This window comes from Gouania willdenowi, chromosome 6, assembly GCF_900634775.1.
Source record: "Gouania willdenowi chromosome 6, fGouWil2.1, whole genome shotgun sequence".
Taxonomy (NCBI): Eukaryota; Metazoa; Chordata; class Actinopteri; order Blenniiformes; family Gobiesocidae; genus Gouania; species Gouania willdenowi.
In genome coordinates this window covers 70,545,327-70,569,438 of record NC_041049.1, presented here as the reverse complement: position 1 = coordinate 70,569,438, position 24,112 = coordinate 70,545,327, and the positions used below count along the sequence as shown (strand labels likewise).

At 35.9% G+C, this 24,112-nt stretch overlaps 2 protein-coding genes across 2 annotated transcripts in view; one reads left to right on the top strand and one right to left on the bottom strand.

Moving 5' to 3' along the window:
- poc1b (POC1 centriolar protein B) overlaps positions 1-12,479 on the bottom strand; it is a 56,362-nt gene extending 43,883 nt beyond the window's left edge. The window contains exons 1-4 of the mRNA XM_028450244.1: positions 12,218-12,479; positions 4,055-4,139; positions 1,119-1,290; positions 189-368 (exon numbers count right to left, since the gene is read on the bottom strand). Coding sequence (XP_028306045.1) covers positions 189-368; positions 1,119-1,290; positions 4,055-4,139; positions 12,218-12,232 — 452 coding nt within the window. The 5' untranslated portion in view covers positions 12,233-12,479. The remainder of the gene's footprint in view (positions 1-188; positions 369-1,118; positions 1,291-4,054; positions 4,140-12,217) is intronic.
- Positions 12,480-12,939: 460 nt separating this feature from the next.
- Positions 12,940-20,887, top strand: cep41 (centrosomal protein 41). Its single transcript, XM_028449233.1, has 11 exons — positions 12,940-13,176; positions 13,390-13,453; positions 13,955-14,002; positions 14,454-14,515; positions 14,906-14,978; positions 17,370-17,502; positions 17,702-17,859; positions 17,939-18,006; positions 18,104-18,218; positions 18,705-18,908; positions 19,703-20,887. The coding sequence occupies exons 1-11, from the start codon at positions 13,144-13,146 to the stop codon at positions 19,792-19,794; spliced, it is 1,050 nt and encodes a 349-aa protein (XP_028305034.1). The 5' UTR covers positions 12,940-13,143; the 3' UTR covers positions 19,795-20,887.
- Positions 20,888-24,112: the final 3,225 nt, after the last annotated feature.

Genomic DNA, 24,112 nt, shown 5'->3' with positions numbered 1-24,112 from the left:
CAGAAGTCTATCAACTGTTTTATAGATGCTACAAAAACTGTGTAAATTGAGTAAAAGTTAAATTAAAGCTACGTGCAGCCACCAGAAATGGAGACAATATTCCCTTTAAATGACCTGTCTGTTTAATCTTTATTTGTTCATTTTACTTATGGGTTCTGTGTGGTTTAGACGACTGAAATGTTTCATACCGAGCACAGCGCACCCAGTTGGTGTGCTGAGAGAGGGAGAAGTCGAAGCACTGCCGATGGACGCTCCACACTTTCACTGACTTGTCATCAGACGCTGTCACCAGTTTGTGGCCGTCATAGGAGAAGGCAACGCTGCGCACAGCAGCCAGGTGTGCTTTCAACACCGTGGACTTTCCATTCCTACGACACCAGAAATACACACATCACTCATTCAGCAGAATCCATGTACCCTTCGTTCTTTGGTTGTTCTGTTTTAAAACCAAATCAAAATAACAAATAAATGGCGTAGTTATTTTGTTTTACTGACTTAAGGGTGTACACCTGCCTAACGCCCAGTGTGGGCCAGTGATAGGCACTGGTAGACCCCGCGACCCTGAAAAACAGGAACAAACGGGTCAGAAAATGGATGGATGGATGGAACCAGATGTGGTGTAATGAATCTACTGGTGCTCCTCATTCCTTGTGATCAGCTTCTGTGTGTGTTGACAGCTGCGTTAGACACTAGTGGTATTACAATGCGCAAAATAAATAATTTTACTGCCTTCAAAAAAGCTGAAATTGTTCTTGCAAAAGTGTCTTATGGTAGAAGTTCTAACATCTATTGTTCCTCACACCAGCCTCACAGTCAATGTGACATCCTTAAAGTCTAATTTCCCTGTAAATATCCAAATATCTTACAAACAGAACAAGATTTTACCATTAATGTTTGAATTTTAAAAACACAAAAACGCTGCTTTTCTGGTTTTTGTGGTTTCTGTATTTACATTTTGGTTTTAAGTCATTAAAACAAAATAACCACACCTTTTATTAGTTATTTTGATTTAATTTTAAAACAAAACAACCAAAGAACAAAGGGCACACGGATTCAACAACTATTATTTCACATTTTGCATTTAAAACATCAGCGCCAACTTTGGGGGCGGAGCTTACATGTGAGGAGTCCACAGTCTAACGGTTCGGTCTTTGGAGGACGTGGCCACCAGGTTTCCAGCAGGAGAGAACTGCACTCCTGTAAGGGCGTCCTGGTGACCCACAAAGCGTAAGGATCTGCCTTTAGGAGCCAGACGCCAGATCATCAGACTCTTATCTGCTGATGCAGAGGCTGTGGAAAAGGACAAACCAACACTGAAGACACTCTGGGAAGAACATCTGCTAAGTCCATGAATTAAGTCTAAATAGGAACACACTAATCACACTGTCATGCGTGAATTCACTAATAATTAAAGACTATATATTATTTTAAAAACCCAAAGGACTGCTATACCATCTTCTCACTGATGGTGTTTACATGTTGTTTTTGTCTATTATATAGTAAGTGATTACGATGATATTATTATAGGTGATAATAGCACGGGGGGTGGGACCCTCTGGCTACCTCACGATACGATACGAGATACAAAGCTCACGATAACGATTATCTCATGAAATGACGATACTGCGATTATCGATATATTGGTCAGAAATCAATCTACGATAATCTATGACATAAGAAAAAAAAGATTAAGTGAAAAAATACACTTTTTATTTTATATTTCTGAAAGACAATAAATTGACAAAGTGTCCTATGAAATGTAAACAATAAATAGGGTCTTTCTTACCAGTGACATCATTATAGTGAAATATTCCAGTAAACAATATATTGGTTCCTTCAACAAACAGTAAAATTTTGTGAAAAAGCAGAAAAGTTTTTTTAAAAACAAAAATTCCAAAAAATAAATAAATAAAATAAAATAAAATAAAAAATAAATAAAATCGATACTTAGCGGGAGCATATCGATAATCGATCGTGCGGAACAGTATCGCGATATATCACCATATACGTATATCACTCCTCGCACCCACTGCTCAACACCACTGTTTAACTCAATAACTATAACAACACTGATTCAACCATATTCCTTCATTTGTCATTTGCACATTGTTGTGTTTATTTTAATGTCATTGCTCTTGTTATTTTGTTTTTGCATATATTTTTTTTAATCTGTGCCCATCCCACAGTTGTATATTTTAGGGTTGGTATCACCAAGTACCTAGCGATACCATACGATCACAAAATTTTTGCCCACGATAATGATAATATCACGATACAGCGATTCTGAGATAATCGATATATTGCAGGAAATTCTGTCCACGATACATTACGATATCTGTCACTAAAAAAAACTCAGAATTTATTGACTGCACTGAATCCATTTCACAGGACATGCACGCACTGTAAATATCACTCCTCACCTATTGTCTCATTGTACTGTGTATGTACTGCATTATCTCTGTTTATTATATACAGTATATATATATATATATATATATATATATATATATATATATACACAGTATATATATATATATATATATATATATATAATGGATGTAACGATTAGTCGTAAGGCAGTTAAAAATCGGTTCATGGGTATCGCGGTTCACATCAAAACTGATTCGCACTACATTTTTTTAAACAGCAGGGCTATATATATTTATCCTTCTCTTGTCCAGAAGTGTAGGCAGCGGGCGGAATCTCCTACTACTTTCTTTCTGGCCGCCTTCTACTCTTAAACATGTTGATAAATGATTCCTTACCCCTTTAGCACCGAAAGAATATCTGTAATACTACATGAATATCTGTAAAAGTCCCGTTTTTCTATTAGCTCTGTCTGCTAGCATAGCATCTCTTCTTCACTGCTAGAATATCTGCATGCCAACCGACCACTGGGTTACCAGCACCCTCTGCTGGTCCAAACAAATATCTGCTGTAAATACAGTGCAATGACTGTTTTTTTTTTTTTAAAGTTAAATTGTTAAGGCACAAAATACATTTTCAGTTGCACTTTTAAAAAGAAAAAGAACTATTATGTAGTTTTGCATTGTTTACTATAGAACCAGAATTTAAATTAATAGGCTTCTTCTTCATTTGTATTATTCTTTTATTTATTTTATTCAAAATTTATTTTTAGTTAAATTGCATTGTTTTGAATAGTTTATCAAGGGATTCTTTTGACAATGAAAAACAAAAGGAAAATAGTACAGTTTTTTCAATTTTTTCCCCGAAAAAAATAAAGGAATATTTTATATTATATCATCATTTGTCTACGGCCCCATTTTGTAAAATAAATCGTTAGAGTATTGTATCGGGAACCCAGTATCGTGAATCTAATCGTATTGGGAGTTGAGTGAATCGTTACATCCCTAATATATGTCATGCCTTGTATGTTGCAAAAAAGAAAAAAATTATTATTTTTTTTAAATCGATGCTTGGTGCCAGTGTATCAATAACGTACGGCAAGACGAAATATCGCAATATATCAACATTTTGGCACACCACTAGTGTATTTGTACTATTATCTTATGTTGGTATTTAATTTTGTTCTTACTGTTTTCTTTTGCTATTGTGTGGTGTTGCTGCAACGTGAAATTTTCCCCTATGAAGATCAATAAAGGTTTATTCGATTCTATTCTAATGTCCAAGACGATGCTGATTTTTTTTTCTTTTCATTCAACATTATTGTATTCACTATTATTCAATCATATTCTATTCCATATCATCAAGCTCCCATTGAGCAGACTCAAATTAAACACAAACCACTGAATTGTCACATACAGTATGTACTGTTACATACATGACACTTGTTCTCTGCATTAAACACACAAATAGAAAAAACGCCACGACTTTACAGCTAAACTTTGATTTAATTAATAATAAAAGTCTTCCTCACCAAGTACACAAATAGCACAACCTTTAAATTAAGCATTTATCATCTCATTAATTCTTCTATTCTTCTATTATTCTTCTTAAATCATCTGGGAAAAAAATGCTTGAAATGTTAAATGAGATACATTTGTGTGTATTTTGCAGCAGCGACAGGCATTACCCAGTTGTTTATGATTTGGACTGAAGTCTACACAGCTGACAGGACCTTTGTGTCCCTGGAAGTGTCGCTCCAGGGTGGGGTCCTCCTGTAAAAACAACAACAACAATCATCATCATCATCATCATCAGGACAGTAATGAACTACATCCAGTGATGATGATGATGATGATGAAGGTAGTTCTTAAAAAGAGAGAGAGTAGACAATGAACAAATAAAGTGTCAGTCTTGGTTATTATTAGGAGTTATGCAATATCTATTATGAATAGATATTGCAGAAATATGAAATAAAAATTTGCACAGTCTGAAGTAAACTATTATAGAAAATATAAATCAAAAACTAATTCTAGAATAAAAATGTCTTTGGGGTCACCAGAAATTCTTGACACCCAAATGGGGTCACGATCGAAAAAAAGCTGAGAACCACTAAATACTGTTTATTTCTTTTTATTTACGAAATTAAATACTTTAAATTGTGTGTTATCACTAATTAATTCCATCATTATATGATCTAGTTTTTTTTAATCGTTTCAAAATGTTGTAGTCAGACAAAGGGGGGTCACATGGATTCAGAAATAATAGAAAGGGGGGACCAGAGCCAAAAAAGTTTGAGAACCACTGACCGCCACCCCTCATAGACCCTATAGTCTCACTATATTTATGAATATATAAATAGTCTATCCATGCATGTAGGTATATATGTATAATCGGATGCATATGTGTGTATATAAATATATGTTAAATTCAGTACGTAACCTTTTCCCCTTTTATAACACATAACTTCATTGTTATGAAATGAAAGATGAAATGAAATATGAAAAATAAAAGGAAAACAGTATAGTATTTTCGAGTTTTTTTCCCCCCAAAAAATAAAGGAATATTTTTCAGTCATCATTTGTCTACAGTCCCATTTTGTAAAATAAATCGTGAGAGAATCATATTGTGAACCCAGTATCGTGAATTGAATCAAATCGGGAGTTGAGTGAAATGTTACATCCCTAATATACATATATATGTATATTTATTTATTTATTTTTTTCAATATCTTCAAAATAGAAAATTCAATGTATCTTGAATCTAGATATACAGTATAGCCCAGCCCTAGTGTGTACATCGTTCTGTCACACTTGCTTTGGCAATTTAAACTTGTTTCTCACGCTAATAAAGCTGTTTTATTATTATTTATTATTATACTTTCAGCTAAATGGTACATTAACAAATGTCGATACACAAACAAAAACCACTGCATTCTATTATTGAAAATGAAGTCAAACAGAATGTGAAAACCATCAAACACTAATATTTGATTTATTTATTCTAATCAATATTTTTGTATAATGTTTTACTCTGAAGCTGTGCCTCTGTATGTTTCCCCCTGGTGGTTGTTATTTCACTATTTCTACTGTACTGTTTTGTATTTTTTAATGAAGTTCGAAAAAAAAGAGAATCTAATTTTTTTTTTTCATTGAAATTGAGTTAATGGCTCCACCTTGTGGTTAAATCATGTATGACAGCTGGCAAAAGCAGGACTTGCCTGGTTTGTATTACAATTTTAAAAATGTAAATAATCAATCTTTGGAAATTTAATAATTGATTCATAATCATCAATAACAAAAAATGCGATTAATCGGTTTTCAATGTTTTTTTCCCACCACCCCTAGCATCTATATATACATAATATTCACTTAGCGTTCACCTGGAGAGGATTGGCCTGTTTCTTTTGCCTTAGAGTGGGTCGTCCAATAACCAAAGGGTTGGGGGTTTGAAATCTGCTCTATCCAAGTGTTGTTGTTTCCTTGGGCAAGGCATTTTATCCACATTGCCTTGTATAAATGGGTATGAATTATGCATGAATGTCGGTGGTGGTCAGAGAGGTTGTAGGAGTGCTATGGCATCTGTCAGTATGCCCCAGGGTAGCTGTGGCTACACTGTAGCTTACCACCACCGGTATGACTGATGTGAATAAATAATGGTTTCTGTAATGGGCTTTGAGTCTTTCTAAAAAAAAAAACGCTATATAAATCCAAGCCATGATTATTATAATGTATTAGTACCTTTTTTATCATTGTCTTATGAAGTCCAAAGAATGCAAGAAAAGTAAACACAACAAATAATTTTCCAATGCACCACGTGTATTATTTAGTCAGTGTAAATGTATTTCAGTTTTCATTGAAAGTCTGCAATTTTGTTGTTAGAACTGAATAAAAACACTTGTTTATGTTGATTTGGGATTTAAAAAAAAAAAAAACAGTCACAATTAATTAATTTGTCCTCGTTAGATGATAAAGGTGAGAATGTGAAGGAGAAACTTATTTTTATTCTCTCTGAAGCGCACAGACTAAACATACTACTAAAAAGTTTAGACTAGCTTTAATCATGGTTGCTATTTTCTACATATGCTAATGCTCGGCATGGGCTGTGTCCCAATCCTCCCTCCTATCTCCTTTCCTATCCACTTTTCCTTACCCCCGTGGACGACGTCACAGGTGTTAGGAGACTTCCTAAAGGAATTAGGAAAAGGCCATCACGTTTGTTTTGACAATCAGACACACTTCCTCTAGGTGACGTAATAATATGACGGTTGAATGAAGGTTAGTGACGTCTGCTGTGGTGAAAAACTACACATTTTAGAAAATGGACTAAAAGCACATTTATAACACTTTCTGCTGATATAATCTAAAAAATCCCAAGGTTTGAATGTAAATCAAAGGCAAAGAGGCTACCAGGCTACAAGGAACAAAAGATAAACTAAAAGAACGTCACATTGAGAATGGTTGCTCACACTCACTAATATGAATTATGTTGAATAAAACATCATGTGGATAAAAATGTCTCTGATTTATTTTTCTAAAACCACAGAGTGTCTGTTTTATGTCAGTTATAATCTGATAATATGTCCTAAATATAACAAAATATGGGTTTCAGATTGTTTGTTTAAAGTTGTTCAAGGCATATTATTGCTTTGATAACTTACATGATCTCCGTTCAGGTGTGCGTGTACCTTTAAATGTTGTCGCTGCAAGGAATTGTGGGTCAGCATTATCTTGTCTCCTATGGTAAAGGATGTATCAGTGTTTCCTAGGCTAAAGGAGGTTATAAAGGAAGCATTGAGCCTCCTTTCCTCATGCTTTTAGAGAATTAGAGCGCTCTTTATCATGGTCACCACTTAAACACTTCCGGGGTGAAGGAAAAGTGGATAGGAAAGGAGATAGGAGGGATTATTTGGATGCAGCCTTGGTCTCATAAAGATTCACAAATAGTCTTTTAGGCACTTTATGAAATACAATTTAGGCAATTCTGAGCAACAAGAAGAGTGTAAACAGACAATGTTCTACCTCACTAAGTTAATTAGCAATAGACAATGGTGCATATATTTAAAACTTCTTCTCGCTAATTAACTATTCATCAATAAAAACAACGTCAAACACACAATTAATCCACAACTAATCCATGATGAAATATCATCTGTCACTGAGCTAATTAGCACATGGAAATGTCAGCTGTAGCTTCACTAATTGACAAAGCCAGTCACCTGTGTGCAAGACAGCAGCTGTTAGCATTTAGAGCAGACATAAGCAACTGGTGACCCGGGGGCCAGATTCGGCCCTCGGCCTCATTTTATCAGAATTCTATCAGAATTCTCTGAGTTTATATCAAACTTAGTCCTCAGTTCTGATAAAATACTGATAGTAGGAGATTTTAATATCCATGTGGACAAAGATAGTGATAGCCTGAGCTCAGCCTTTATGTCCCTAATAGACTCAGTTGGCTTTTTTCAAACTATTAATGAAGCTACTCATCGTTTAAATCATACTCTTGATCTTGTTCTAACATATGGCCTTGATATTAATGAACTAAAAGTCTACCCTGAAAATCCTCTGCTATCAGATCACTTTTTAATATCTTTTAACATTATCCTAGAGGATCTCGCACTGTGCAATAAAATAGTTACAAGTAGAAATCTATCCAACAGTGCTGTGGCTAAATTTAAAGAGGCCATTCCTGCTGCCTTAAACTCAGTGCACCATCCAATAAATAACTATGATATTAATTATAACCCCTCTCAACTGGATCTGCTTGTCGATAGCTCTGCTAGTCTACTAAAATCCACCTTGGACTCAATTGCCCCATTGAGGGAAAAAACTATTAAACGTCAGAGGAAAGCTCCGTGGTTTAGCTCTGAAACTCACACACTCAAACAGACAACCCGTAAATTAGAGAGAATGTGGCGCTCCAATAAAACAGAGGAGTCACGAATACTTTGGCAAGAAAGCCATAGTAAATACATGACAGCCTTACGACATAGTCGATCTACATACTACTCCTCACTAATTGAAGAAAATAAAAATAATCCGAGGTACCTTTTCAGCACTGTAGCCAGGCTAACACAAAGTCAGAGCTCTATTGAGCCCATGATTCCTCTAGCCCTCAGCTGTGAGGACTTTATGACATTTTTTAACGATAAAATTCACAAGATTAGAGATAAAATTAGCCACTCCCTGCCTTCACCTGGGCCTGCTGTACCATTAAATGTAAATAGGCCTAACCTAAACTGTTTCACACATATAGGACTTCAGGAACTTAACTCTATTATTTCATCCTCCAAACCATCGACCTGCCTTTCAGATCCGATCCCAACTAAGCTGTTTAAAGAAGTTGTTCCCCTAGTCTGCCCATCTTTGTTGGAGACAATAAATATATCCCTATCAATAGGCTACGTGCCACAGTCCTTTAAAGTAGCTGTAATCAAACCCCTTCTCAAAAAACCTACTCTTGATTCCAGCACTTTAGCAAACTACAGGCCTATATCTAATCTTCCTTTTATTTCAAAGATTCTTGAGAAAGTTGTGGCAGCTCAGCTCTGTGAATTTCTTCAAAACAACAGCCTGTTCGAGGACTTCCAGTCAGGCTTTAGAGCTCAACACAGCACAGAGACTGCTTTAGTTAAAGTAACTAATGATCTACTCTGGGCTTCAGATGAAGGACGACTCTCAGTGCTGGTTTTATTAGATCTTAGTGCAGCTTTTGACACTATAGATCACTATATTCTACTAGAGAGATTAGAGAAATTACTTGGAATCACAGGGACTGCCCTAAACTGGTTTAAGTCCTACCTATCTGATAGGTACCAGTTTGTACACGTGAATAATAAGTCTTCTGTGTACACTAAAGTAAGCTACGGGGTTCCTCAGGGCTCTGTGCTAGGTCCAATCCTCTTCTGTATCTATATGATCCCCCTTGGTAATGTTATGAGAAAATACTCTGTTAACTTCCACTGCTATGCTGATGATACCCAACTGTATGTATCAATGAAGTCAGGTGAGACAAATCAGCTATCTAAACTTGAGGCCTGTCTAAAGGACATTAGGGCCTGGATGGACCAAAATTTTCTTCTTCTCAACTCAGACAAGACTGAGGTCATTGTACTGGGCCCGCGACACCTTAGAGAAACCTTTGCTAGCCTAACTGCCCTAGATGGCATTACTCTGGCACAAAGCACAACTGTTAGAAACCTTGGGGTTCTATTTGATCAGGACTTATCCTTCAACTCTCACATAAAACAAACTTCAAGAACTGCCTTCTTTCATCTCCGTAACATTGCTAAAATCAGATCTATCCTGTCTCAGGGCGACGCCGAAAAACTAGTCCATGCTTTTGTTACCTCTAGACTGGATTATTGTAATTCTCTTTTAGCAGGCTGCCCGAGCAAGTCGCTTAAGACACTTCAGCTGGTTCAAAATGCTGCAGCACGTGTACTGACTAAAACTAGGAGAAGAGATCACATTACTCCTGTATTAGCCTCTCTGCATTGGCTTCCCATAAAATATAGAATAGAATTCAAGATTCTTCTTCTCACTTATAAAGCCCTAAATGGACAGGCACCAGTCTATCTCAAGGAGCTTGTAGTGCCATACAATCCCCCCAGAACACTACGCTCTCAAAATGCTGGACTACTCGTTGTTCCATTTGTCTCTAAAAGTAGTATAGGAGGAAGAGCTTTCAGTTATCAGGCCCCACTTCTCTGGAACCATCTACCAACCACGGTTCGGGGGGCAGACACCCTCTCTACCTTTAAGGTTAGGCTCAAAACATTCCTCTTTGATAAAGCTTTTAGTTAGGAACCAGCTCATAGCTCATAATTAAGATGCAATAGGCATAGACTGCCGGGGGGGGGGGTCTGGCATGCTCGGTTGGAGAGAGGTTGGAGAGGGCGTTAAGAGAGAGGTCATTTAGGTTAGAGAGGGACCGGAGAGGGTCCCATTCCTCTTTCAAACACTCCCTCTATGTCTGCTTACTCCCTTGTGTGTTTGCTCCTGTACTCCTTCTGGCTTTTGTCTTGCAGGTCCGTGGGATCCTCAGTGTGGAGTTACAGAGACTCAGCGGCTCTGTCTCCACCCTTTCCTCTGCACACACCCAACACAGCATAACGTGGATGGCTGTTCATCATAGGAATGGGATCCACACAAGGTTCCTGCTGCTTAACAGAAGGTTTTCCTTGCCGCCATGATGAATTCATGTTGGGTGTGGGATACATATGTATGTGTATATACGTATATATGCATATGTGTGTATCCATAAAATGAAGAGTCCGTCCTTAAGACTGCTCTACTGTAAAGTGCCTTGAGATACCATTGGTTATGATTTGGCGCTATACAAATAAAGATTGATTGATTGATTGATTGATTTTATACGGCCCCCAAAGTAAATGTACAAAATGACAGAAAAATACACAAAACAAGAGCAAGAATACATTCAAACACACAAAGAATTGCAACATTGCAGGAAAATACTACAAAAACACACAAAACTAATACAAAAATGAACAAAACGACAACAGTAATACACAAAATTACTCAGAAAAATATACAAAATTCACGTTGGGTGTGGGATACATATGTATATATACGTATGTATGCATATGTGTGTATCCATAAAATGAAGAGTCCGTCCTTAAGACTGCTCGACTGTAAAGTGTCTTGAGATACCATTGGTTATGATTTGGCGCTATACAAATAAAAGATTGATTGATTGATTGACAAAATTACAAAAAATGACAAAGAAAAGTACACCAAAAGACTAGAAAAACATTTTAAAAATGACTGCAAACCCACAGTACTAATAAACAAGCAAAACGACAACAAAAATACACAAAAATTCCTCCAAAAAATGCAAAATGTATTATTTTACAGGAAAAATACACATACATACAACAGAAATTCACAAAATGCCTCCCTACAAGTAAGACAACAACAAACATACACAGATTGACAGAAAAACTCACAAAAATCACTAAAAAATGTTGGTTGTTTCCTGTATTAATGCTCAGATCATTCATTATTCTAAATGCTGACATGAATGTTGATCATGTGACCCTCTGATCAAACAAAAACATTTTTGTGGCCCCGCTGTGATAAAAGTTGCCTACGTTTGTTTTAAAGGCAGATTTAAAATAGCTGTCATGAATGTTGTTAGTAAGACAAAAATAAAATAAATAAATAAAATATATATATATATAGCACCGAGACAGCATGAAGATGAAGAAAGATGTTGGTAATTTGTTTTTAAAAATCATTTATTGGATCACAAAGTGGAAAAATTGAAGTTTTAAAAAATGTAAATGCTTCAAAAGATTCAGTTTTTCAGACAAAATTTTGATATTTTCCAAAAATTATCTACCACATTTCCAATATTCAAGTCTATGTTTAGAATACCGTTTACGGTCAAATATTTTTGATACACTGACTGTACACTCATCAAAAATCTGTGTGGATAATATGTGTAGGACAGTGAAGATGTGCTGTAGAAAGTTTAAAATTGTACGATGATGTAGGTTTAATAAGTTTAACCGTCAGTTTCAATACATAGTTAAATGAATACATATTTTAAATATAAATATGATCAAATAAAATGCAAAAGAACTCAAGACTATCAGAGCTGATGATTGAAATTGTAATTACACAAACGCCATTTTCCTAGCTGGGTTTTACATTTATATAATAATAATAATAATAATAATAATAATAATAATAATAATAATAATATAGCTCAACTGAAACGCAGGTAAATCTCAGATACAGTCGTGTCGATATAATCGAAACCACGAAGTGTAAAGGCAGCCTTAGTTATTGGGAGCTGGTGCTGGTGTACTGGTGACAGAAGCACTTACCAGTACAGACGCCATGGTGAACGTCAGTAGAACTCCAGCAGTCTGTAGACTGGTCTCATCTCTACCGTCTGTACGTGACTGTTAACAGTGCTTTAGTCAGACCTAACTTGTCGAGCTCAGATACAGCAGCGGCCACCATCGAATTAAAAGCGTTTTGAAACGTTACGAAGTCTGTGGTCTTCATTCATTCATTCATTTGTCCTGAAACTAAACTTTAACCGGATGTTTGGTTCAGTTTTAAATGTTGCTATTTGCCAGCGAAAGCTAGTTTTGGGAGCGGCAATAGGCGTTGCGTTCAAGTCTACGTTAAAATCCATACAATAAAAAAAAGTAGAACTTCATCATTTCTCAACACAAACTAATAGTTCAAAAGGAAAAACATGGCCATTTTAGAAAAAAGCGATTTTTTTTTTTTTTTTTTTTTTTTTTTTTTTAAAACAAAACTATTTAGTTAAATAATCCATGAATTTATTTGAGAAGTACATGGATACTGAGGCGGATGGAGGAGAACACGGATATGTGTGAGGTTATATTTAGAAAAGAAACGTTTCTGTTTTAGTAAATGTACAATACAATTAAAAGTTGCAATTTGATATGCATAGAATATAACTGTTACTGGGTTTATTCGAAATTAAACACATTAGTAGGGCGCAAAACACTCAAAGTTAGATTATGATCGAGGGAACATGAACGCATCAAATTAGTGACGTTTGCGCGTCTTCTGTTGCTAAGCAACTGCGCTTCCACGATCTTAAAAGTCAAGGAAGTGCAGAACAAAGTGATTTAGAATGCGTGGATTGGTTCCATAAAAAAGCAAGAGCCAAACCCCAGCGAGGATTTTATACAGATAGCGTTATTTCAGGAGCCCATAAAAACCATATTCAGTCAGTGACTCAGAACTAACATTTGTACAGTTCGTTTCAAAGATGGCGCTGAACCGGGGCATCGGGAGCACCAAGGTAATCACTACAAACTATACAATACATGTATACATTTATATCATCTTATACAGTTGAGTTAACAGTCAACTAATGGCCTGACTAGATGGCTAGCTAGCTAGCTAGCTAACTAGCTAACAATCAGTCTAGACTGTTCATTTGCCTTTAGAGCAGTTTATCATTTAATATATAATTGTTAGTTCATAAATAGTGATCATTTTGTTCTCTATACAGTACATGACGAAAAGGACGCCGAAGAATGAAAAGTATGACCACGTCAAGACCAAACTGGACACAGGTATGTGGGTCAAGTCTTCGTTAGTATTGTTAGTTTATTGTCATCTTGTGTATTTTTATTTTTTGTTGCCATTTTGTGTTTTATTTAGTCATTATGTGCGTTTTTGTTCTCATTTTGTGTGTTCTTGTCGCTTTGTGGGTTTTTTCTGTCACTTTGTGAATTATTTTTACTTGTTTTGTGTGTCTTTGTTGTCATTTTGTGTATTTTTGTCGTGTTATATTGGGTTTCATACTTCTGGGGGCTACACAAAATAAGCCCATGGGCCACATGTGGCCCCTGAACCTCCAGTTGCCTATGTCTGCTTATACTGAACCCAAGGAACGAATAATAATAATAATTATTATTTGAGTTGTTTTCATTTATTATTATTGTTTCTTTAATTTTCTTTATATGCTGCTCTTTGCCTCTCTAACTGCCCCACAAGGATAAATAAAGTTTTTTATCTGATTCTTCTCAAATGTGTGAAAGACTAATGTCTAAATTGTAATTTTCTTTTAACAGGCAGTAGCCTAACAAAGCATAAGGAGAGACTGGAGGAAATTAGAAGAAGTAAGTGTCATATCTAAGTGTTATTGTGGCCATTTTCTGCTAAATCAAATGCATCCTTTTTTTGTTTACTGTCATATACAAATTGAAATGTGTCTCTGTGTAGATATATTAATTTAGCTGTCCACGATGAATGACATACATTTTTTTTATGCAAATATAAGCATATTTAATGTATGTTAGGTGCTCTGTTGTTGTTGTTTATATTTATTATCAATAGTAAGATCATTTATTATGTGATAGAATATGGCAGGAACGCTCAGCACAAGTCGTTTAATGTTGATGTTACTTTTGATTAAAGAGGAATTAAAACAAATCTGTTTGAGAAAGTTAAACTATCTATTGAAATAGTGTGTGTGCAAGCTTAAGCAAAAAAGCCAATTCCTGAATGCAAACATTAATATAAGTGGTGCAGGTTCGTTTCATTCTTCATATTTTTTTTGTCTTTTTGTAGATTACAAGTACAGGAAGAATGAAATCTTCAAAAGGTTGAAGGCGACCACGTTTGCTCACCTGGTAAGAAGGAGTACATCATAATGTTAAGGGGATAAGGATGGAGAATGATCACCTAATTCACCTGCTTTATGCTATTAAGATTTGGACGTGTTGATCATATGACACATTAAAGTGAAACACAAAACTATAGAACAAAGTTAGGATATTTTTGGCTGCCTGAGCCCTAATAGTCAGGGTGACTTCACTAGTTTCAATGGTAGTGGTTTGAGTTCCATTAGAAAACCTGGTTCCATTACACTGATTAAATATTGATTAGCAGCTTAAGCACTATTGTGTTCAAACTTAGTTCAAAAAAACTCCTGTAATATTTGTTCTATTGCTGATTTAATTTTTTAAACAGTTTCTAAGGTTGATATTTGTCCTGAATTTTCTGAGCTTTCTTTATTTCAGGTTCTTCAGGTAGCCTCCATTTCAGACATGACTGAAAGTGAGAACGACACGGAGTCGCACATTCCTGCAGAAGGTAATGTACACGGCTGCATTAATCATTAGCTTAGCCACGGTTCACAGCGTTTGGTCATGTGGTCGGCCATCATCGTTGTTTTAGACGCTGAGCACACTTTTATTCCTCACATTAAAGCCATTATCCAGAGAATGAAAAGAGAAAAATCAAAAGGGAACATCTCCATGTTCCTCCATAAACGGCTCCACTTCCTCCCCTGCCTCTACCAATCTACCAGAAGCCACGCCTCTATTTTTGTACACGCGGATAGCGGAACATAACGAGGTCGCATTGATAGGTTTATGGGTCATGGTTGTTTTTTTGGCGATGGACATTTCTGAGGTAAGAGCCAAGCGCTCCTCCATGACGCTACGCTGTAATAACCGTTTGTTGTTGTGACACGTGGCCTTGTTTCCGTGCACAGTGTAGCACAAGCATTCACTTTGATTGACAGTCTCCGCTACAGGAAGTTGAAGTCTATTGGCTGGGCGATCGCAGCGGGTTCTTAATTCATATAGGGGTCTATAGGATGAAGGCGGGACTTATATAATATGAATGAACACAGGCAGTAGACCATAGTAAAAGACTGGTTTGAAGAACATGTCCAGAGTCCGCCCCATTCTCTCTCAGACCAACATGGAGACGCTAATGTTTGCTTTTATGACTAGTCAGATTGACTACTGTAATGCTCTACTTTCTGGTGTTCCCAAAAAGACTATTTCAAGTTTACAATTATTACAGAATTCAGCAGCACGTGTCCTGATTAATACCAGGAGGTGGGAACACATTACATCCATTTTAAAATCTCTGCATTGGCTCCATGTGTGTTTCAGGATTGATTTTAAGGTTCTCTTACTGGTTTTTAAGTGTCTTTATGGTCTTGGGCTTTCTTATCTTTCAGAACTACTGTTACCCTAGGAGCCTCCTCAGGCCCTGAGGTTCTCCAGTGCTGGACTTTTAATAATCCCTAAAGTCAGGACACACGGAGAGGTGTTGTTCCAGTTTTATGTCCCCAGTCTGTGGAACAGTCTGTGGAGAACCTCAGGGCTGCAGAGAACGTTCATGTTTTTAAGAACAGGCTCAAGACCCACCTTTTTAATTTAGCTTTTAACTCATTATTTATTCATTTTAGGATTATCTGTCATGTGTTTATTGTTACCTTTTGTTGTTTTTATAGTTTTAGGATTGTTATTTAGTTGTTATAATATTATCATTAATGAAAATTAGACATAAAGGTTCTTTATACTAGATATAGATGTTAAGCATGTAAGAAAAAAATTATTTGGTGATATATCACAATATTTTGATGCGCGATTATTGAATCCATCCAAAAAAAATGTCCAAATCAATTTTTTTAATCATGTTTTTTTTAACGAAAAACCCATTTAGTTGCACTAACATGCTGGTCACTAGGTGTCAGTGAACCACATCAGACCTTGTTAAACTACCTCACACTCAATTATGCAAAAATGCATTTTATTTTCATAAAACATACTGAGCACTTTTATAGATGTATGTAGTTACTTTAAAAAAAAAAAAAGAACTCATCAGAATCTGTTGTAGAAGCCAAAGTTAAACTTTTTTGTAAAATGTAATTTGATTACTCGATAAACATACCACTTGTTTTTTATATTTATGCTTGAATTACAGTTAGTTACATTTACTTGTTCTGGCAAGAAAAAAAAATGAAATAAATTACATTTCATACCATTTTGTACTTGTAAAGGTGTAATTTGTAATTATTGATATGGTATTGTTTAGTGTCGGGATATATTGTATATTGTTTACCTCTTACTGTGACAGTTATGAAACAAATGACAGAATGCATATTCATTAAAGAGACGCTCATTACTGAAACCAAATGTATTTGGGTATAAAGTAGTAGTAGTAGACATTTTAGTCAAAGTATTTCAATTTGGTTTATTCTGTTGTAAAAATGTAAGAATGACAGATTTTACTGTTGGCTGAGAATGGTGGTGGTTTCTTATGTCACAAACCACCACTGTTAGCCCCACCCCTTTTATAAAACTAGCACCTGTTGACGAGTAGGTTAGATTGAAGGAATTGAGTTACAGAGTATTTAGTAGATAGTTAACATTAACAGATTTTATAGTATAGACTGGGCGTGTCTTATCGGCTCTAGGAGAGTTTTTATATTTCCAGCCGAGACACACGTCAGCTAAAATCTTTAGTTTAGTTACTTTTTAGATATTGATATAATGTAATTACTGTATTAAAGTACTCCAGAAAAGCTCCTAAAATCCATCCACTGCCATATAATCTTTCTTTCCACCCACTCTGTAATATCATTATTAGATTATTAAACAAAAGTATAGTAACTATGGTAACCTTTGGAACATGTTGCAGAATATCTACGACGTAAGCAGCGTTTATTTATTATTCTGTTTACAGACGTTCTGTCCAGTGTAGACAGTGAGTGTGTGTCTGAGCGGCCCGGTGGCTCCGCCCTCTCACTGCCTCTATCGGACCACGAGTACGCTGAAGAAACGGAGAGCTGCTACTCAGCCAGGTCAACACTCCTGAGGTACAGCAACTTACTTCATTTTCTATATTAGACTGTACAAGGCATGAGGAAAATCATCTTCTGTTCTGCAAGTCATGTAAAAAATAATGTAATTTCATTGGTCAAAAGTAAATCCCTTTATGAGCTACTGTATGAATGACTGCAATCGCAGGAAAAACGATAAACTTGGCAATAAATATCTGTATTGTTATTTTTGCAGTGTCATCAGCGGCGTAGGAGAGCGATGCCCCGAACACAACAATCAGAAGACAACACGTAAGGTTGTTGACCCGTCTAAAGCACCGTACCCTGACTGCCCATACCTGCTGCTGGACGTGCGCTATCGTGAAAAGTACGACAGCTGCCACATCATCTCTGGTGAGTAGCGCTGGTACAATACGTGGGTTTCATTTGCTATGATTGAGTTTTGATCACTTGTCTTCTTTCTTTGCTTCAGCTCACAGTTTCCCAATGGCGATGCTTTCTCGCTCAGTGAACCCCTACACCAAAGAGATTCTGCAATATGTATCCTTGAATAATAGAACTGTTACAGGTGGAATGTAAATAACACTGTAAATAATGCTCTACAGTTGACTTTGCAAACCTTAACTTGCTTGTGTAGAAAAATGCGAAGGGGAAAATCATCATTGTGTACGACGAAGATGAACTCATCGCCAGCCAGGTGGCGACCATGATGTGTCAGCGAGGATTTGAGAATGTGTTTCTGCTCAGTGGAGGTAAAGTGACTTATTATTTAACTCTGGATGTGTGAGAAAGACTCTTTCAGTCTAAAAGTGGAGAAAAAGAAATGGCACACTACAAACTTAGTACCAGACATATACTGTCTACTATAGACTATTAGGATGATGAGCGTTCCCACTGAAGTATACTTCCAAGTTTCCCAAGATGCATTTCAAAGCTACAATGACAAAAACCAGAATCACACTGAGGCTAAACATCTCCTTTGATTCTCCACCTTTGAAAGTTCTGGAAACATTTTAAGCGAGAAAGTGTTAAAGTAGAATATCAACATGTGATGCCTTGTGATAAGCTAGTTAGCTCAATAGCTAAATATGTCAACAATAAGGTCGTTAAATTTGCATGTCAATGAAACTTTAACTTTATCTTCATCATATCTCAGACTTTCCTCCCTTAGTGGGAACCACTTTGTGTTTCATTGACTTATACTGATACTGATCCTGATCATTGGACTTATTTCCCAGGTCTGAGGGTGATCGCACAGAAATTTCCATGTGGATTGACAACTGGCTCCATTCCTGCCTCTCCCCCGTCTTCCAAAGTGAAGAGACGTCCCACTTCCCAGAAGCCTCCAATGGCAGCTGAGAAAAGGTGGAGGTTCACATTGGACGAGCTGGCAAAGATCCAAGAGCAGTTGGAAGAAATACTCATGTCTTCTGACACCAGCAGTAAGGACAATATAGAAACAGTTATCAAGATACACATTCATAATTTAGCTTTTAGCTAGTTATTGATTCATTTCAGGGTTGATTTCATAGTTTTAGGATTGTTATTTTCTGTTGTTGTTGCGTGTGATGGGCGTGGCTACAGTGGTTCTGTCTGTATCGTGAGCCTCAGTGATGGTGAATATCTTCTGCTGTGTCTCTGCACCCTGTACCCACAGTCTGTCCTGCTCCTGGTTCCTTATGTCTTTACCTAGATCCTCTGTCCCAGCCATGTGCCGTTATCCTTATTTTAATCTGTGTGGTGGACGGGGTGGGTGTTTTATTTATTTTTATCTTGGTAAAAGCACTTTGAGCTGCATTTTATTGTATGAAAAGTGCTTTTTATAAATTAAGATGGATTTTGATTTGTTTTTAACAATAATTGATTTGCTCCATAAGTGAAAGAGTGACGTTTAAAATGCGACTTTTCCATTGACTCCAAATGTTCGCATGAGGGCAAAATTCAAAATGCTGTAAAAGAAAAGAAAAAAAATACAGTTGAAATTCTAATTATTACCAAACACTTTTAGTAAGAAAATATTTCACACCGTCAGTCAGTAGAGAATGTAGTTTTCTACTGATCAGATATGTGGTATGTGTGGATGTTCATTTAAAATAATGTGATTATTTATGACTACATATTTTAATTGCATAGATAAGCTATTGATAACCTGAAAACTAGCATTACTAAACTACAGCAATGCATCCTCTCCTGCTCTGAAAGCTGCAGTAACTTGATGTGTTCATTTGTCCTGCAGGTTGCCTCTCCAGTCGGATGTCCACCGCCAGCACTCGGTTCACATCATCTGCTAAGTCATCTGTAGGCGGGAGTTCCAGACATTGGAAATGAGTTTCCAACGGGACCTGAGGGATAGTCCAGAAAGGAGGTTCAACAACCTCCAAGTCCATCTATAAACATACCCCATGATAGGAACGTCTGAGTGTCTGATTATTTTACAGCTGGTATGAAGTGGGTCAATTAACTCTGAGTATGTCAACGTTGGGTTACTTACGTGCATGAACGCGATTAAAAAGCCATCATCAATTAAGCAAAGTTAACACGAGCTACCATGGCAACCAGACGGAAGAGAGTGATTTATTTCACCCCAAGGGGTGAATCTTCACAGTGGGACTAAAAATGAATGATGGAAGTTGTACAAACCCAGGGTTTCTTAGACAAAACCAGACAGCAAGCAGGTTCAGTTCTTGGAGAGGGTTGCCATGGTGACATACTCAGAGTAGAACTTACCTTCCTTTCTGGACTACCCTTCTAGTGCTCATTCCCACTGTGTCTTTTTCTGTTTGGATGTTGAAATACATTTTTCTTGAATGTTCTTTGCACTGTCTTAAGTCATAACTATGCTGAAGGTTATTTAGCAAAAGGAACTCTTTTTTTCTGTGGAGCATTTTCATAATTTCTGCATCTTTCAAGAGATCAACACAGACTGACTGAATGTTTTAATAATGTAAATCATAAACTGGGACATTGTGATGTGGTGTGGTACACAACCCCAGTCATTTTATGAAAGGGAATAAATTAGTGCTGTATTATTAATTATATATTTAATCCTGTCACGAAGGGACAGAATATGCTTTTTGCATCTGATTTTAGAGTTTTTTTTTTTTTTTTGTCATTACAGTTTGATCGTATTGACTGATTTGTTCAAGCCTTTAAACATGCACAGAATGGTGACACGTTTAAAAAGCAGTATTTTGTCTCATGCATGGCCTGTTTTATTCCTCCTGATTATATACACATTGCCTACTGTGAAGTGCGTTCTGTAAAATATGACCTTTGTTTCTATCAACTGTCTTAACTCACCTTAACAAAGTGGCTTTTATCGTAAATGATCGTCAAATAAAGTGTGTTTAACTGACAGTAAACCACTTCATATCCATCAGTATAGTTGTGTACGAGCAGGACGGATTGATGTCACTATGTTTCCATCTCTACTTTTAATTATACACAGACTTTATTTAGTACATTTTCATATAATCTTCAGCGTTTGTAGAAAATAAAAGCCCAGTTACACAAATCTGAAGAGAAATTAGAAATGCTGATATAAAAGTGGGGAAATAGTACGAGTAAGATGAGGTGATCCAAACAATTATTTTTACTTATATATTATTTTAAGATATAAATGTTTACAATTGATACAAAATGTTGTTTGGTCAATGTGGTGTAAAATTATATAACATTAGCTCATGGATGGATGTTATTAAACATTATAGAGATATAATAGTGATGCACAATCATATTATCGGTATTGGCTCTAAAATAAAGTATTAGATATTGTCAATTTTGCTGATATAATTAACAGATATGAGGCTTTGCTTCCTGGATCAACCCAGTGTTTGTATAACACAAATCAACGTCGATAAGAGACACTCAACTTTTACATTTGAAGAATTGTTTAATGAATTTATTGATTTTCAAACGTTTTTTTTTCTTCCTCATTTATAGTTATGACTCAAAGTTTGGATCTTGTAAAAATGCTCTTTTTATCTCAAATCCAACATTTTCTTGCTCTCTTCCAGGAGAACGCTAAAAAAAAGGCGACACCTTTGTGTGGTTTATGGCTATTCCAGTGATTGGAACGTATGTAAATCCCATAAAATCACCTTTAATAGGCAAAGTGAGCATTTAAGTCTGCTCTGCATCTACATTCTAGCCATAAAGTGAACAACTCACATAATGCTAAAAATATAAAATATCTATCACTTTTTCCACTTACGATACAATTCTGATATTTCAGCCTTGCATATTGGCCGCAATCGATCAGATTTAATAACAGCATGAATCATCATACATACCTTTATTACTTATTTTTCTTTGTTTATGTTAGAAAAGGCTTGATCAAGTGATAATCACTCAGATCAATAGTCAACAACATTAGGTATGAGAAAAAAACTGACTTTTATTTTTAACCATTAGGTTACATAGAGAATATTCTACAATTGAATAAAATAAATGAGAAGACACTAAAAAATAACATCAATAAATCTAATAACAAAAAAATATTGTTAAAATACAAAAAAAAAATACTAGTTTAACTTAAAGATAACAATATTCTACAATTTCACAAAATAAAGAAAAATAATTAATTCAAAGACCTTGAACAAAATGACCTCAAAACTATTAAAACAATAAAACAAAATGTACTTTTAAAGACCAAAACAACAATTGAAGTTTATTTATTATACTGTCAGCTGCTGGATGGAAATACTGGAGCAGAGTTTGGAATGGACTGTTTATATCTGAGCTTTCAGATGCAGGATGATGTATGATTTTTTTTTTAGCTGGTTATGAGAACATCTCTAGTTATAACCAAACGAGTTGTAAAATATCAGATATTGGTCACAAATCCAATATTGTGCATCGACAAATAACACCTAAAATTAGTTCAATGTATTTATCGGTTTTTACCTTTTACCACTCACATTGGAAAATGTGTAAGTTATCGCATTATAAATTTACCAAATGTAATTTTATATTTGAATTAAAGAATATTTTGTAAAAATGAAATAGAAACCCTGATGAACCAATGTACTTTGAGGTGTACAGTAAAGAAAAGGAAATATTCACTTAATTTATATTAATTATTTATTATGCTTGAAAATGACCAAATGAGACAAAAAAACCAAAGTATCATCAGATTTTTTAATGAAATCTCAAGTGTAAACAGTGCAACTTTTAAATTGATTTGAATAAGCAGAAAATCTCAACGACATGGTGACCATTCGCCAACATTGATCTGCACAATGACAAGTGATGACACAACTCTAAGTCACAATAACCACTATTTTATTTGGATATCTAAACAACAGTTGAAAACAATCACATATCCATTTGGAAAAACCTTTAAAAAAAAAAAAAAAAAAGTGCAAAGAAATGTCTGCAAGGTAAATTGTGCCTTAGTGAAAAGAAGAGGATCAGAGTGGGGGGGGGGGGTCACTGGAGGGTTTGTGTGCATGTGTGAAATCAATGTGTGACGTGATGGTGAGGACGGCAGGCGAAGCGCGGAATGGACTCAGGGGAGAATCCGACAAAAATAATCACAAGTTCTAGAATCTGACGAGTTACGAGTCGACGTTATAAAACAAATCCATGTTTTAACGACGTTTTGAACGCGTTGCATCTACAAAGAGGACTTTTGGTCCTTTTGAGTCTGTGTGGAACTCTTTATGTTATGGATTAGGATGAATAAAGCTTTATCTTTGTGTTGATGTGATTGTCCTGGGATGGACTGGCAGCCTGTCCGTGGTGTACCCTGAGTAACCTGGAATAGAACGTTCCGCCAACACTCGTGACTATATATGAAACACACGTGTTAGAATGCAGCGCAGTCACTTTGCGTCGATGAACTACTGTCTGCCTTGTAGTGACTCAGCATTAAAATGGCACCCTCAGACTTTCACTGGCCAGTGGTTACATCCAACATGAGTCAGCGTTTGTCACTAGTACTTTAGTACTAATTATGGCAACTCCAAACGACATTTACCAGCATGGACAATACACAGTGTTGAGCTTCTAGTCTGTAAATGTCACTAATGACTTGACCTATAAGTGAGAAATGAGGAATGTTTTTAACTGTCGATCATGTCAAATCAGTAACAAATGAAAACTTTCAGAACAAAAAGACAAATGTAGCATAAATTGAATCCATCTCATTATGTTGTAAACTTACAGGCCTACCAATAGTTCACTGTTAACCATTGCTAATAGTCAGTATACGACGTAGGTTTAAATCATATTAATAATTCCACATATGTAACATTTAAAGCTGACTAATCACTGCTGATATTCACTGTGTTTGTAGCTCATTATAAACCATCCATCCCTGTAAGTTCAACTAGTTGCTTTGGCTAAAACTGGCTCTAGTCGACGACTCTAATCTACGTGTTTCCGATGATGTTTTTAGCGTCCGATTTGTCAGAAATTCCATCTTCTACGCATTCCCAGTCATAGTAATTATAGCATCTTGTTAATGATCAGTTTCTACAGCTTGATGTGACCCTTTGCATTGGTTGTAGTAGTAATAAAAACGTCTCACCAAACCGTGCACGCCTTCCACATGGACTCTAAAGGCACTGACGCAACTTTTGTAAAAAAAAAAAAAGAAAAAGAAAGAAAAGATAATATTGAACCCACAACCTCGACCTCAACC

Coding starts and splice junctions, on each gene's coding strand:
- cep41 (XM_028449233.1), top strand. CDS start 13,144: ATGGCGCTGAACCGGGGCATCGGGAGCACCAAG. Junction 14,516..14,905: donor CGACCACGTTTGCTCACCTG/GTAAGAAGGAGT, acceptor TCTTTATTTCAG/GTTCTTCAGGTAGCCTCCAT. Junction 18,219..18,704: donor TGTGTTTCTGCTCAGTGGAG/GTAAAGTGACTT, acceptor CTTATTTCCCAG/GTCTGAGGGTGATCGCACAG.